This window comes from Dendropsophus ebraccatus, chromosome 3 (assembly GCF_027789765.1).
Source record: "Dendropsophus ebraccatus isolate aDenEbr1 chromosome 3, aDenEbr1.pat, whole genome shotgun sequence".
Lineage (NCBI taxonomy): Eukaryota > Metazoa > Chordata > Amphibia > Anura > Hylidae > Dendropsophus > Dendropsophus ebraccatus.
Genome location: NC_091456.1, coordinates 100035423 through 100052376, shown reverse-complemented (window position 1 = coordinate 100052376; position 16954 = coordinate 100035423). Strand labels below are relative to the sequence as shown.

General features: G+C 42.9%; 1 protein-coding gene across 1 annotated transcript in view; it reads left to right on the top strand.

The window, feature by feature from the left end:
* GNA11 (G protein subunit alpha 11) overlaps positions 1-16954 on the top strand; it is a 36916-nt gene that overhangs the window by 14699 nt on the left and 5263 nt on the right. The window contains exons 2-6 of the mRNA XM_069962366.1: positions 9967-10151; positions 11682-11836; positions 13221-13349; positions 15517-15646; positions 15846-15999. Coding sequence (XP_069818467.1) covers positions 9967-10151; positions 11682-11836; positions 13221-13349; positions 15517-15646; positions 15846-15999 — 753 coding nt within the window. The remainder of the gene's footprint in view (positions 1-9966; positions 10152-11681; positions 11837-13220; positions 13350-15516; positions 15647-15845; positions 16000-16954) is intronic.

Here is a 16954-nt window from a genome sequence, read left to right as displayed (position 1 = left end):
ATCGGCCTCTTCATTGAAAGTGAATGGGAGAGAAAAGGCTGCTGGTGCACATGTGCACCAGCAGCCTTTTCATTGGCTGGAGCGCCACACATGGCTTCCAGCTTGCTCAGCCCTGATTGGCTGAGCTTGCTGGAAGCCATGTAATGCGCTCCAGCCAATGAAAAGGCTGCCGGTGCGCAAGCGCACTGGCAGCCTTTTCTCTCCCATGGACCCGGAAGTGAGAGACATCGCTGGACGGCGGACGCAGGTGACGGTGAGGCGGACGTCGGGCGAATGGAGTGGCGATCGTCACCGGAGGGATGGTGAGTATGGTGTCTGTGTGTGTCTTGTTTTTTTTGTTTTTTTGGGGGGGGTCCCGCCGGAGTTGTCCTTTAAGGACACCATCCACAAAAACTCACAAACTTTACAAAGTGCATGTTCCTTCCAGAACTTCTGCATGGACAACTCAAAAAATTTAGGGAAATTTTAATTATTCCAAATTTCCGTGCATACTATATTCCCCTCTACCATACAAATTTTCTTTGTAAGTGAAACATACAAATTCCTCTCTCTTCTTTTAAACACGTATACCACCTAGTTCTAGTCTACTAAAAATATCCTTACCCCTATTTAGCAAAGTGTGGGAGTTTAACCAATTAGATTCCTTATGTGCTGGTATAAATGCTAACTGAAAAGCGCAAAAAAAAATAACCAAAAATAAGGCAGGCTATATCCTCGCCTATCAATACTCGGGCAGAAATAATCGTACCGGATCCTGACTCTCTTCCTCCCCAAAATGAGTTCATCCAGCAACCTTTCTATTCTTTGGAACCATTTTACAGGAATCCATATGGGAGCAGCTGCCAGAAAAAAAAATTGATCTGGGGAAGGAGAACCATCTTTATAAGGAACATCCTTGCAGACATTCCTATAGGTAGTTTAGTCCTGTATCACTGCTGGTAATTTAAGAGAAATCCGGCGAAAATTCTTATTAAAGTATTCTACTGCAAATTACCAATATACACTTATTATGAGAAATGCCTATAGTGCTTTTTCCCTGCACTTTCTATTGCATCAAGGCTTTACTTCCTGGATAACATGGTGATGTCACGACCCGACTCCCAGAGCTGTGCAGGCTGTGGCTGCTGGAGAGGATGATGGCTACAGCAGTCATTCTCTATGGGCGTCGGACTCATCTCTGGTGAGCGTGTGTGGGGATTTCCGCGGCGGGATGGGCTCCGGGACCGGGACTTCAAGGAATGGGGTCAGGCGGGGTTCATCCCAGCAGCCAGGGTGACAAGTCCCCTTTAAATTCTGAGTTAGTCATCCCATTAATCATAAACCTCTTTTTTGGGATGTCTATATAAGGTTTGAACCCAACTTATTAGTTTATTTCTAAATTGGAAGTTTTCCAAAACTTTTCACAAGTAGGGCCATTCGACCTGGTCAAAGACTTTACATGCATCCAATGCTACTATAGCTCGATCTTCCCCTCCCTTCACTTGTAAATTAATGAAGGCTGGCTTTATATTATTAAATAGGAAAATATTAAATGCCATTACTGCATGGTGTTTGTGTATAGGGAAAAATACCATGGCTATATGCATGTTGGTATTTTTTCACCCAGTCCTTCAATAGAAATCTGGGAATCACATGACTTTTAAAGAGGAAGTCTGGCGGGGGGTTGGGGGAAATTGAAAAAACAAATCTGCTTACCGCTCCCTGAGCCCGCTCTGCGCCGCATATCTGAGCTCCTGGACCCAGTCGGCTGTCGTTTTCTCCTCACGTCACGACCCGGCATCCACGTCACAGGCTGGTGGCATTTAACCGGCTCCGCCAATCAGTGACTGCAGCAGCATCCTGCCCCAATTACTGACTGGCTGAGTGAGCATCCGTCAGTCGGGTCGGGACATTAACCGGCTGGAAGCTTAGAAGACAACCGTTGATATCCAGGAGCGGGTCGCGGCTCAGTGTAGGTGGCTGCACAGGTAAATGTAACCACCCCCTGTTCTTAAAGTGTCACTGTCGTGAAATTTTTTTTTTTGCAGAAATCAATAGTCCAGGCGATTTTAAGAAACTTTTATTATCGGGTTTATTATCCGAAAAATGCATTTTTATCATGAAAAAGCAGTTTGAAGCTCTCCCCCTGTCTTCATTGTTCTCCTATGGAGAGAGCTAAAGAAAAGACCAAAACAGGACAACAAAGAGTTAATCTACAAATCCCTCACGGGATATCTCCTGTGACAGTCACCAGTGACCTGTCTGAACTCAGATTACAGCTGTCACTCAGCTCCGTGCCTGTAATCCTCTGTTATCTGCTTTCTGCTGCCGGCTAACTCCCTCCTTCCTCCTCCCCCCTCCCCTCTCCCTAGAACAGACAGGGTACGACTCCTGCAACAAGTCACAATTTTCAGATTTTTCAGAGTGGATGAAAAAGAGGAAGGAGGGGGGGACCTGGGAAAAGGCTTTTTACATGCAGATAATGGCAGATTTGGCTAATAAACCCAATTACAAAGTTTCTTAAAATCGCCTGGACTATTGATTTCTGCAAAAAAAAAAAAAAAAAAAAATACGACAGTGACTCTTTAATGATTTTTTTTTTTTTGGTTCGCAGCCGGACTTCTCCTTTGATTTAAAAAAAAAAAAAAAAAAAGGGGGATAAAATGCCAAATAAAAAAACACCAATACTATTACACAATGACCCACTGGAACCTCACACCTGTGTATTATCCTGTGCAGAATTTAAATTGTAATACCCCTTTAAGGCCATGTTCAAATTGTGTAAGAACATAGGCCGTTGTTTTACACGGCAGGGTCAAACAATGGCTGCTGTCTTACATGTTTACCCGGCTGATACTGTAGTATTGGCCGGATGAACATCATTTGATTTTAATTGGAATGTGGGCACATTTGGGTGTGCCCGCACTCCAATTTACCATAGACCACAGTGTAAAGTACGGCCTGGAGCAGTACTTTAGACTGTGAGCACAGCCTATTTTCTATGGCCACTGTTGAATGAACTGCAGCCGTAGAAAATAGACCTGTCAATTATTTTCTGCAGCCACAATCGCTGATCGTCCGGACAGCCTATAGGATACAGCAGCGTCTGTTGCCGATGCTCCTATTTAACGGAGCGCCGGCAGCAGATCGTTGCTGTATCAGTCGCTTGTTTTTCAACATGTTGAAAAACAAGCGACTGCAACGATCAGCCAACATGAACGATGTCGGCTGATCGTTGCACTCTATTCCACGGGACGATTATCATCCGTAGCGGCCGAATGCGGACGATAATCGTTCCGTGGAATAGGGCCTTTACTTCAAGGAAAGCGGTGTTTTACTTCCTTATGAGCTATTAGGCAAACCTACTGTGTGAGTCTGGATTATATAATGGTTGCCAGTCACACAGAGCTGTGTAAGTAACTGGCATGGCTGCAGAACTGACAATTTAATAAAGTTCTGTTGGTTTTATGACTTGTTTTGATTCGCTAAGGAACATTGGCACCCACCCTCCTTTTGTAAATACAATTCCACCCTTTTATAACAATAAGGCACAGCATAGAATATGAACTTGTCCTTAAGGGCACATGACACATCTTTCCTCAGATTTTCTCTGTGCCGTTTGCTCTAGTTTTAGACGTGGGTTTAACATCATTTTAAGGGACTGTCTGGTATTTAATTTTTTTTTTATTTTTTCATAAATATGCCCAGGCTGTCTTATAAAAGAAAAGAAGCTCAACAAATCACTAGCTGAGGCGGCCAGTGATTGGCTAAGTGTCAGTGTCTCGTGCCGGCCCCAGCAGCAGGAAATGCTGAGCACTATGGTAATAGAGGCAGTGTGGGAGCATGGAAGGTGAGTATTTTAGAAGTATATTTTATAAGACTTGCATTTAAAAAAACAAAAAAAATAAATAAATAAACTTTTTCACAGACAACCACGTTGAATCTTTAACCCCTTCATGACAGAGGTCATTGATGCCCAGATGTCCGGGTCCTTGTCCTGTCACTGGCTACTTTAAACCCTGTGAGCGCTGTGCATCACAGCATTTAAGGGGGTCAGTGACAGGCAGCTGCAGGGCTGCGGCTGCCTGTCATTCCCGGGTCTGGGGAGAGTTTCAATGCGATTGGCCCTGCACACATTAAAACCCCTTCACAGCCAGGATTGTTTATATATAATAATGGACTAAATAATGAACTAAATCTCCTCACTGAGGTTCTAGAGTGAGAATGAAAGGAGGGGGTTTAAGGGCTTTTTCCCAGTAATTGAAACACATTACAAAGTTATATAACTTAAATAATATACTTCAAGCACCTATCTGCCCCCCTTCCCTATCTTTTCCCCCTCAACCCCCATTGTTACCTAATGACTGTTGACCCCAGGCTTCTCTGTGGCAGCCATTTTGTAATAATGACATCATCAAGATGGACACTGTCTAAGCCCTGTTAGGCCAGCCTCCCTTTGTCAGATGACTCTGCTTGGCTAAGAAGCTTTAAGCCATCTAACAGTTCTACAGAGTCAGTTGGACATCACAGGAGACAAAGTGCATCATGGGAAAAGCCAAACCAGGAAGTGAAGAAAGTGCAGAAGTTGTCCTTTCTCCATTCTAGTGATAGGTAAGTCTGATGAAACTTTCTCACCCAGCCTGTGAATAGGCAATAAATGTCAATTGTGGGAAAACCCCTTTAAAGGGGCATTCTGAAGAAAATAATTTCTCTGATCAACTGCTACCAGAGAGTTAAACGGACTTGTAAATTACTACTACAGTGGTGCCTTGGATTACGAGCATAATTCGTTCTGGGACCTTGCTTGTAATCCAAATCTGCTCTTAAACCAAAGCAAATTTTCCCATAAGAAATCATAGAAGTGCAGACAATTGGTTCCACACCCCAAAAATAATGATTTATTTTTCTGAATTAATGTATGAAATAATGTATGTATGTATGAATGTGAATTCATGTAAAACAGATGAAACAAAGATTAAGAAACAGCAGAATATGTGATATCATAAACTACTGTACAGTAATGGAGAGGATGGAAAACACAAGAGCTGACAGAGACTGCAGGGAGCATGAAGGAATAAGCAGGGCAGATGTGGGCACATACATGCAGCGCTCTTTGTCCGGGGAGAGAGGGGTTACAGCTATGGAGAGATTACCCCCACAGTCCTGTCCCCTGATGTAAGCCCCAGCCTGAAGTGGATCTGCTATGATTTGGAAGGTGACGGAGACTTCCTGGGTCAGAGTACAGTGCTGTAGACCCCGCTATGCAGACCATGCCCCTCCTCCACTCGCACTCCTACCCAGAACATGGAGCTTTTGAACCAAAGCAATGCTCTTAAACCAAGTCACAATTTTGAAAAACTGTGAGCTCTTAAACCAAAACGCTTTTAAACCAAGTTACTCTTAAACCAAGGTACCATTGTACTTCTTTTAAAAAAAAAAATAGAAATAATAATAAAAACAAAGAAGAGATCCCTCAGGATTCTATTTTCTGACAGGACAGTAAAATGAGACCATCTGTTTATCCTGTTTAGTTTTGGAACCCTGCTGCTCCATTTGTTTGGGGACAAGTGACCCCGTCTGTCATCATTATCAATGGGGTCCACAGCAGTTAAACCCTCAATGATCCGATAAGAATCACATATTCTGTTAATAGGTGGCAAGTTCTTTACCGTTTGGATAACTCCTATAATCACTTTTTCCTGTGCTTTAAATTTCATATTTTAGGCTTGTCTAGGGGATAGTACCCTGCATTGCTTTGCCTTTTGACAGTAAGGGTCCTTGTAAGAGTGCCTCTGTTCTACACCAGTATTAAATATACTGTTGACTTATAGCCAACAATTAATCTTGCCAGTAATGTTTCACACCGTCCCTGATTATTTTTCCAATTTAGGTGTTGCTTTGTTTCTTGGCATTTATAATACATTTTACTTAAAGGCGTTTCTAAATATTCACCTTTAGTGGAGGCTGATGTGGGCAAAGGTTTCAGAAAATGTAACTTGACAGAAGCATGATGGAAACTTTTTAAACCGTGTTGTAGAGGAACATTTTCAGTTTTTCAAAGACCCCAATATAATCCGCCCTTTGTATCAAAGAGTTACTTCAGAGAAAAAAAAGTTCTTAAATCAACTGGTGTCAGAAAGTTATATAGATTTGTAATTTTACTTTCTATTTACAAATGTCAAGTCTTGCAGTACTTATCAGCTGCTGTGTGTCCTGTAGGAAGTGGTGTCTTTTTTCCTTTGTGACGCAGTGCTCTCTGCTGCCACCTCTGTCTGTGACAGGAAAAAAAGTCAATAGGAAATGTATTCTGAATTGAAATGTTTTAATCCGATAGATAAGATAGATTGATAGAGAGAAGGATAATTCATAGAGCAGGGGCACTCAACAATTTTTAGTGAAGGTCAACTTACCGGAGTCTATTGTCAGGTGAAGGTCCAAGCTGAACATCAGTAGTAAACGTGTTTTGTTAACTTCTAAAAAAGGTTGTTGAACTATTTACATACAGAATTGATGCCCTGTGCGCTCTCCCCCAGTAGTATATAGCCCCCCTGTGCGCTCTTCCCCCAGTAGTATATATCCCCCCTGTAGTATATAGCCCCCCTGTGCTCTCTCCCCCAGTAGTATATAGCCCCCCTGTGCTCTCTCCCCCAGTAGTATATAGCCCCCCCTGTGTGCTCTCCCCCAGTAGTATATAGCCCACCTGTAGTATGTAGCCCCCCTGTGCGCTCTCCCCCTGTAGTGTATATAGCCCCCCCTGTGCTCTCTCTCCCTGTAGTATACAGCCCCCCTGTGCTCTCTACCCCCGAAGTATATAGCCCCCCTGTGCGCTCTCCCCCTGTGGTATATAGCCCACTGTGTGCTCCCTCAGTAGTATATAGCCCCTCCCTCCCCCTCCCATATAACAAAAAAACAAAAAACAAACACACTTATACTCACCTGGGTCCGGCGTCTCCTCTCCCCTTTTTCCCTCTTGTGGCCGCACTGCAGCAGTCACATGAGGCCGCTCTTCCCTTGCCCTGTCGCCTGCACAGTCACTCGAGTGCCGACACCAGGGGCAGAGTGCGGCCTCTTGTGACCGCTGCGGTGGCCAGTGAGGGGTAACTGACAGCTAGCAGCAGGGGTCCGGACAGCTGGTCTCGGACCGCGGTCCGCCAGTTGAGGACCCCTGTCATAGAGTATGGTAAATGCTCCTGTTTGTTTAGTACAGCAAAAGAAATGCAGCATTTACATTACGGCATAAATAAAATAAATCCTGCATGTCTATACTTTAACACAAGTGTTGCTAACTACACAGGCGACTTGCTCTGTCACCCAGCATAAAATGAAAAACAAGTTGGGACAATACCAGTCCCAGCTGACCTCGCTCTTCACTCTCAGGAGAGTTATCCACACACAGCCCCCTACTGCACTGTGTGCAACCTTATTTTAAAGGAGAAGTCCAGCAAAAGTTTTTATTAAGTTTTCCCCGACCACCCTTTATGTAATAGGGCCAGTGTTCTATTAGAATGTTGCTCATAATATATATTCATAAGCAAAACTTGTAAAATTCATATCAAAATTCAGTTTTACTTTTTTTAAAGATTTTTTTTAAAGCTGGAGTCTGTACATTTTTTTTCTGACTCCAGGCAAAACTAGCTACGACTCCGACTCCACAGCCCTGACTGCATGCACATGTAGTTTTCTCTTTATCAGTGTCAGTGAAGGGTACCTGCCAATATCCTTTAGTATGGTCCAGGGTAGAGAAAAACCTAGCATGGCCAAGTTGTTCAATAAATTTGTCAGCCCTTTGTATTAGGTAGTCATCAAAATTTAACACCTGCAAAACCGCGGTATGCCATCTGGTTTTGTAATGAGGACAATGGGACTTGACCATTGACTTTTTGAATCCTTAACGCCTTGGTCTAACTAATTTTTGACTTCTTCAGATATGGCTCGTCTACGTGCTTTTTGTACCCTGTATGGTGTCACATGAACCTGTACCTGCTGCTTGGTGACAATGTCCTGTTTTATCACGGAGGTGTGCCCAGGCATGACATACATTATCAACAGTAACATTCTCAGTGCAGGTTACCCGTTTTCTCTGCCAGTATTGCATTATGCATTAGTGATCTAACCACACCCACTTCATAAGATGCTACCCCACAAAGAGTCTTAATGGTGACCACAGTGGTAGGATACTCTCTGGTTTCACAATGTATGTCTACTGTATGTTCCAGGGTCTATCAGAGAAACATGTACTAACATCGCCAAACTCCCCAAGCAGAGCTAGTACAACATAACCTCCAATTAACCCAGTACACATTTGAGGTTCAGTCTCTTGTTCCCTGCACCAAGAACAGATTGTGCAAATAAGGATGTCAGCATCTGTAGGCCTAGCTTATAAATTAAACATATTTGGTATCGCTGTGTGCGAAATTGGCCAAACTATTAAATTATAACATTCCTGACTTTGTGCGGTAAATGGCATACGTGCAAAAAAAAGTCAAAATGCAAAATTGCTGATTTTTAGTCACATAAGCGATCAAAAAGATGCATATACGCAAGCAAGGTACCAATAGAAAGTACAGATCATGGCGCAAAATTTACACCTGACACAGCCCTATAGGCCAAAGGATAAAGCATTATAAGGATGATAATAGGGCAATTTTAAGAACATTTTTTTTTTTTTTAAGAAGGTGTTAATTTTTTATAGCCTCTAAATAAAATACAAGTTGTATAAGTTGCCCATGGTTGTAATCGTACAGACTTGAGGAACATAGATGACATGTCTGTTTTATTACAGAGCGATTGTCGTAAATACAACCCCCCGAAATGTAAGCAATTGTTTTTTTTTTCCTTTCCCTGCGCAATTAATTTTTTCCCCTAATTATAATTATTAATAATAATAATGATATATATTTTTTTGCTGCATATTTTATGGAAAAATTAACTGTCGTTGCAAAGTATTATTGGTGTTGCAAAATATAAGGGCTCATGTGGGTCTGTAGGTTAATAAAATGCAAGCGCTATGGTCTGAAACACGAGGGGGGGGGGGGGGGAGAGAAAATTGGCCTGATGATCAAAGGGTTAAAAAAATAAAACCCTGTTTAATTTAGCTTATTAATTTATATTGCAAAACTTCTTATGGCCTAAGCTAACTAAACCAAAATTGAAAAAATATTTTATAGTTACGCTTTAACTTTATAGTTGGCCTTAAGGCTAGGGCAGTCAATGTCAACAACAGTACCCATGGTTTAGAGGCTTCCAGTTCTCAGATTCAGTCTGCACTGATAATAACACAAAAGCAGTTAGGATTGTTATGGAGAAGAAGAAAAAAAAACAACCTTAATGTGCGTGCATCCATATCCAGATGAAGTTGATACGGTTTAGTACTGTGCATGTCTAACGGTGCATTTACACAGACAGATTTATCTGACAGATTTTTGAAGCCAAAGCCAGGAACAGACTATAAACAGGGAACAGGTCACAAAGGAGAGACTGAGATTTCTCCTCTTTTCAAATCCATTCCTTGCTTTGGCTTCCAAAATCTGTCAGATTTATCTGCCTGTGTAAACGCACCATATGTCAGTGGTGTTTGGGTGCAGATTGTAAACAATATGGTACATTGCAGTAAACAATTGAAAGTAGTTGACCTATTTTTGATTAACCCCTTCACGACCCCTTCAGGACCACATCCTGGGTAGTGGAGTTCAGAGGGGGACTGCATGGCGATCCTTTAAACGTTCCCGGCCTGGCCTCAGCGTTGGAGTGGCGCTGATCCTGGCCCGGTAATCAAAAGATCAGATCTGCAACGGATCATGGCCCAAAAATGGCATACCACCTAGCCTCATAGACCAACAAATAAAAGCTTTATAAGAATGGTGTAAGAGCAATTTTAAGGAACATTTAGTTTTTGTTTTTGTTTTTAAAAAAGGCTTTAATTTTTTAAAAGCCATCAAATAAAATAAGTTATACAATATGTAACTCTCTTAAATTTTTGTGTTCTAGGTACTGGAGAAAGTGGGAAGAGCACTTTCATCAAACAGATGAGAATAATTCATGGCTCTGGCTACTCAGAAGAAGACAAAAAAGGTTTTACTAAGCTTGTGTATCAGAATATCTTTACTGCCATGCAGTCTATGATTCGTGCCATGGAAACATTAAAAATCCTCTATAAGTGTGAGCAGAACAAGGTAAGATGTGTGATACATTGAGCATGTAAGGGTCCTCTTGCATTAACTTGCTATTACGAACTTCTAATAATTGTTAACCTGCAATTATTCATATGTGCAAGCTACACCTGCTACTGGGCATGCCAGAGCTCCCTTATAATGTGTCTCCACATTTGTGCTTCTGTTGCATTTCTTTCTTTGTGTACCTAAACTGTCTGTCTGGGCTGCAGTGTGATCAGCACTGCCAGGCACATAAGATTGTTCATAAGAAAGACTGACTGTTAGGAAATCATGTTTTGCCAGCTGCTGTTTATCAGACTTAGGCTAGATTCACACAGGACGGATCCGCAGCGGTTCCCAAACTGTAATTTTCAATGAGATTACATATTTGCAGCGGAATGACAATGCAAGTAGGTAAATGTCAGCCCCCTTAACCCACTTTTGCCCATAGAAAACTTTACCTGGTTCGTGCTCCAGCTGCTTCTGTAATTTACTTCTATTTAAATCTCAAGTCTTCCCATACTTCTAAGCTACTATATATTCTGCAGGTAATGTTTTATTTATAGTCTGACACAGTGCTCTCTGCTGACATCTCTGGCCGAGACAGGAACTGTCCTGAGCAGGAGCTGAGCTGTTTTCTATGGGGATTTGCTCATGCTCAGGACAGTTCCTGACATGGACAGAGATGTCAGCAGAGAGCACTGTTTCTTAATGTAAATAAAACATTTCCTGCATGACACATAGTAGCTTATAAGTATGGGTAGACTTTTAAATATTTTTTAAAGATTTTTAAATAGAAATAAATTACAAATCTATATAACTTTCTGACACCAGAATGAAAAATTTTTCCGCTGGACAACCCCTTTAAGCACTTAGAATGTCTCAAGGCTACTGTTGTCGCTATTTGATATACATGTAAAAAAAAACCTGTGTGTCATTCAGGATGTCTGGTCAGAAATATGAGAAATGACAATGGTGGTCTATTGCAGCAGGATAATGCACCCTGCCAAATTGTTCAGGAATGGTTAGAGGAACATAACAAAGACATCAGGATTTTGAGTTGGCCTTTAAATCTGTGGGATGTGCTGGAAAAGAAGCCTGAACCATAGTAGCCCCACCTTGCTATTAACTTAAAAGATATCACTGTTCACCAGGTGGTAGATGCAAGCTTATAGGACCTCCGGCAATTCCATGTACCTCTTCCTTTAGCAGCAGAGTATAGAGTTGCCAGGACTTTGCATGTGGATCCTGCTGCCTGGTGAAAATACAGGCACCCCTTTAAAGGCTCTACTAAGTCTTGGTGTCAGATACCACTAGAACACCTTCAGAGGTCTTGTGAAGTCCATTGCCTCCAGAGCTGTTTTGGCAGTCCTTTACAATATTAGGCAGGTGGTTTTAACGTTATGACAGATCGGTGTTTATTGGGCAAAGATAGAAATAAAATGCTTTCCTCTGCGCAGTCTGCTGCTGTATTAGGGTACAAGTACTGATATATGTGTACTGTAGTGTGGCAAAAGTCTTGTTTATTCTCAAACATCATCTTCTCTCCAGGCCAATGCCCTCCTTGTTCGAGAAGTGGATGTGGAAAGGGTCTGCACTTTTGAACAGCCATATATCAATGCAATCAAAAACCTGTGGAATGACCCAGGTATCCAGGAATGCTATGATCGGCGACGGGAATACCAACTGTCAGATTCAGCCAAATAGTACGTTCTTGTAGGGTGGTTGTTGTGTTGTGTTTTGTTTTTTTTTTTGTTTTTTTTTTTAATATTGGCATACATCTTTCTGATAGCAATCATCTGAGTAGAACTTTAAAAGGAACCTGTTTAAAGTTTTGGGCAGCATGGAAGACACAGGTATCCACATTGCAATACATTATGGTTTGCTCTGAGAATGTTTAAAAGATGAAGCAGGTATACACTAAACTAAACCTGACTGACAAGTCTCTTCTTACGATATGATATAAAGAGAAACCTGTCAGTTAATCCCAGTGAGGCAGTGAGTAGTGGTGGATAGTGCTTTAAAGGGTACCTATCATGTAACTCGTGGGCAAAATCCCAGCAGGTTCATAGTCTGCTTCTAAAGTGAGTGGTGTGCCATAGAGTTGTAATACACTTACAGTGCAAGACTATGGCGCCTCTGGCAGTTCCATACACTGCTCAGTTTAGGAGTGGACTGCAGGCCTGACGTGCTTTTGAAAGGTCATCCTGACACTTGAGCGAAATAGGTACCATTTAAAAGAGGGTGCCTGTGTCTAATTTAAGATGCCTGTGGTTGGGCAGCATAAAATAGCTAACGTGTTTCTGTTAAGCGTAACTTTCATTTAAATGTCATTTTTCAGAAAAATAAATATCAATAGTACAAGCGATTTTAAGAAACTCTGTAATAGGTTTTAGTAAGCAAAAGAGTTTCCTTCTGTACTCAATATGCTGTTTTCTTACCTCCCCCCTCACTTCAGAAGAAGCTGGATTTCTGTGTCCTTTATGCTCTATGTAGAGGGGAGGGGCCAAGGGCGTGGGTGAACATGGATAGGAGAAAAGGCAACACTACATCCTGCAATCTTCTCTCACCAAGCTCCCAGACTAGCACTGATCTTTTTGACCTGTGAATCCAGCGTTTTAAGTCCCCAATTTCCAAACTGTACAGCTGCTTGTCTCCTCTTCCTGCTTAATCATCCCCCTTGACCCCTCCCCCCTTTATTGGTCATAATGGACTCTGCAAACCATTCTTTACTTTGCTCCTCTGTAATGAAGACGCCTGATAACGCACAGACAACAGCTTTTTGAGTATCGATAGAGGCTTTTTTGCCTAATAAAACATATAACAGAGTTTCTTAAAATCGCTTAATGATTTATGGGGGAAAAAAAACATTTAAATGACCTTTTAGGGTGACCAGACAGCTGACAGCTATTCCTCCTAATTCCCCCTTCCCCAATAATTGGTTTGCAGTTCCAGGGGAAAACATTGTTTTGATGTGTGTGGGCAGTCAGTTGTAGAGGTTCTACGCAAGCAGTTTTAATGAGAACAAATAAGTCTTTTGCCCCATGTATATGGATTACATAATAACTAGCATTTTGTTTTCTTCATCAGTTACTTGACAGATGTGGATCGTATTTCCAAACCAGGATACCTGCCCACCCAACAAGATGTTCTTCGAGTCAGAGTGCCAACTACTGGTATCATTGAGTACCCTTTTGACTTGGAAAACATTATTTTTAGGTGAATTTAACATTGCCCATTGCTGTCTTTTATGCTTTTTCTTTTTCACATTGTATTTGGAAAAAAAGGGGAAGGGGGGGGGGGGGGTCCAAGATTATCAAGTATTGTGAAAATATCCTTAATTTGTACAGGATGGGTGAAAGCTGCAATGTTAATGTAAATACTGTATTTTTTGGTACCATGTCAATCCAGTGCCATGACCTGCTTCTTGCTCTGCTGTCAGTTTTCCTAGTGACAACACGGGACTCAAGGCAGTGCTAGAATGAATGAATGAATATTTTTGCTCTGTGGAATCTTAGGCCCCAATCACACTACGGCAGGGGTGGGGAACCTTTTCCATGTCAAGGGCCGGTCGGGCATTAATAAAATCATTCGAGGGTGGCATACCGTGCGCGGCAGTTAGTAGCGTGGGTTTGCAGCACCCAGGGCAAGGCAAAGTATTGTTCCCCTAGTGCCCCTGCTATTGTATTTAACCCCCAGTGATGCCGCTGCTATTGTAGTTAACCCCCAGTGATGCCGCTGCTATTGTAGTTAACCCCCAGTGATGCCGCTGCTATTGTAGTTAACCCCCAGTGATGCCCCTGGTAGCCTAGTTAACCCCCATCAGGCATGTCCCTGGTAGCCTAGTTAACCCCCATCAGGCATGTCCCTGGTAGCCTAGTTAACCCCCATCAGGCATGTCCCTGGTGGCCTAGTTAACCCCCATCAGGCATGTCCCTGGTGGCCTAGTTAACCCCCATCAGGCATGTCCCTGGTGGCCTAGTTAACCCCCATCAGGCATGTCCCTGGTGGCCTAGTTAACCCCCATCAGGCATGTCCCTGGTGGCCTAGTTAACCCCCATCAGGCATGTCCCTGGTGGCCTAGTTAACCCCCATCAGGCATGTCCCTGGTGGCCTAGTTAACCCCCAAATAAAAAAAATAAACATCCCACACACCTTTCCTCCCACGCTGTCCAGGTCCTCTTCTCTCCCAGGTCCTCTGTGCCGATCTTCTCCTGCAGGCGGCGCGCGATGAAATGACGTCATCGCGCGCGGCCCGCAGGAGACTGAAGACACGCGCTGCTCTGCTGGGGAAGAAGCCGGCACAGACAGCATCCTCCTGTGTGTGGCAGCTGTCACAGACACCGAAGGATGCTGTGTGCGCCGGCTCCTTCCTCCTCCAGAGCGCCGCACATCACAGGGGAGCTGCGGGCCGCATCGGGAGGTCTCGGGCCGGATGCGGCCCGCGGGCCGGAGGTTCCCCACCCCTGCACTACGGAATCGGCGCCGAGATTCCGTGCGGAACCCCCTTACGCGGACTCGAATCCTGCCTTCTATCAGTTTTAATGGGAGGGCTCAAGTGCAACCTCTCTCCGTGCAAAGAATTGACTGGGTACCGCACGGAATCTCTACGCATAGTGTGAACGGTGCCTTATATAGCAAAGGGGTTGGATTTTGAAAAACTCCTTATACAGTGGTGCTTTGGATTACAAGCATAATTTGTTCTCGGAACGTGCTTGTAATCCAAATCACTCTTATCAAAGCAGAAATCAGTGAAATGCAGATCATTCGTTCCACAACCCAAAAATATCACTGTGTACCAGTATAGTTTAACCCTTGATTATATGCATAGTACACACCACACCAGGATTGTAAAGATTAAGTTGTTTAGGGTGTTATCAGGAAGCTGAAAATGGCCAGGGTATACAGGGCAGAGACAACTTTACATACACTTCTGTGCCTGCACTGTAAGGATGTCTCATCCCACTATTGCATGTGCACGTAATGGTAGCCAAGTGTATCCCAGCCCCCCTCCTCCTCTTCCAAATCCTTCAGTTCAGAAGGGGTGCTCCAACAACATCCCCCCCCCCTCATGCATAGTGGTCTAGATGAGGTTGCGGCAAGGGTTAACAAACTCCTCAGCCCTGGTGCATTCCAGTCCCCCAGCCCCACCAAATCCTGCCTAGGGCTGCTGCAATTAAACGTCCCACCCCTTGTGGTCCAGATCCATGTAACATTTCAAGAGATTCTGTCTTCCCTTCATGTTCACTACAAAATAAAAGTGTGAAAGAGACCTAAATGTGCATTTTTTTAATTTTTCAAATGTTGGGGGGGGGGGGGGGGGGGGGGTTAGAAAAAAATATATATGTATTTTTTTTAAATTTTTTTTTTTTTTTTTTTTTTAAAGAATGGTGGATGTTGGAGGGCAGAGATCAGAGCGAAGGAAGTGGATACACTGCTTTGAGAATGTCACATCCATCATGTTCCTTGTAGCACTGAGTGAATATGACCAAGTCCTTGTGGAGTCTGATAATGAGGTATGTATTCCTATATGTTACCTACTGCCGAGTAGTGACATCTTTTTGTATGTCCAGTATGTAGCCTAACTTAAAAATATAGTGGTCTTTGAAAAATATGCAGTTGAAACTGGATGTGTCTGGTAATATTTTTGGGCTTAAGAAAATTCTTATCAAATCATAGTTATTGGTGTTAATTATTTTATATTATTTTCGTTAGAATCGGATGGAGGAGAGCAAGGCCCTTTTTAGAACTATAATCACCTACCCATGGTTCCAAAATTCCTCAGTCATCCTTTTTCTAAACAAGAAGGACCTTCTTGAAGATAAGATTATGTACTCTCACCTAGTAGATTACTTCCCTGAGTTTGACGGTAAGTACAACAACTCTGAACATCGGCAGCATTACCAAAATTGTGGTTCATTGTAATATTTTCAGCCACACGTGGTACGTGTTTTTTTTTTTTGCAGTTTTTTTATGAACCATAATGTGGCGCTAATGTTAATCCCTTTTGTGACACAGCCTATTTTGGCTTAAGGCTACGTTCACACAGAGCAAAAGGGGCGGATTACGCGAGGAAATATTTCTGCCTGAAATCAACTGACTCTGAATTCCGAGCAGAATATAAGCAGAATCCCTGCGTATTCCGCTAGGAAAGTGTTCAGCTCGTAATCAGCTCTTGACAAATTCAGCGCGGAATACTCGAGGAATCCGCGCTGAATCCGCATGCATTCAGCGCTGAAATTCAGCGAGTATTTGGCGAGTAAACTAGACTATACCAGAATATATACTAGAATCCTCCCCCCCTTTTTTCCCCTTTTCCGCGCTGGTTCAGCGCGTAATTTCCGCTTTTATTACGCTTATATTCCGCGCTGAAACAGAAAATCAGAGCCCCATTGGTTTGTATAGGCTTCCGCTAGCGGAAGAATGAACATGTTCATTCTTCTGGCGGAAAGCGGATTAGTTCAGTGCGGAAATTCCACTGTGTGAACTGCAGAGCAGAATTTCCACTCAACACAATGGAAATTAGCTCTGCACCTATTTTAACGGCTGAAATTTCAGCGCTGATTCAGCGCAGAAATTCATCTGCTTTTGCTCAGTGTGAACGAGCCCTAAAAGGGTGGTGTCACGAAGCAAAGAAGGTAAATTCAAATGTGTATCACATGATGTGTACAGGAGAACACATGTGCTGTTTTAGTAAAGTAACTTCTATCACTTTACCAGTTTTCTTCTATGTATCTACTCACTCCCTGGTTTCCTCTCTGAACTGTGACCCAACAGTGCAGACACTTCCCCACAATCCCCCTTGCTTGCATGTGAAATGAAAA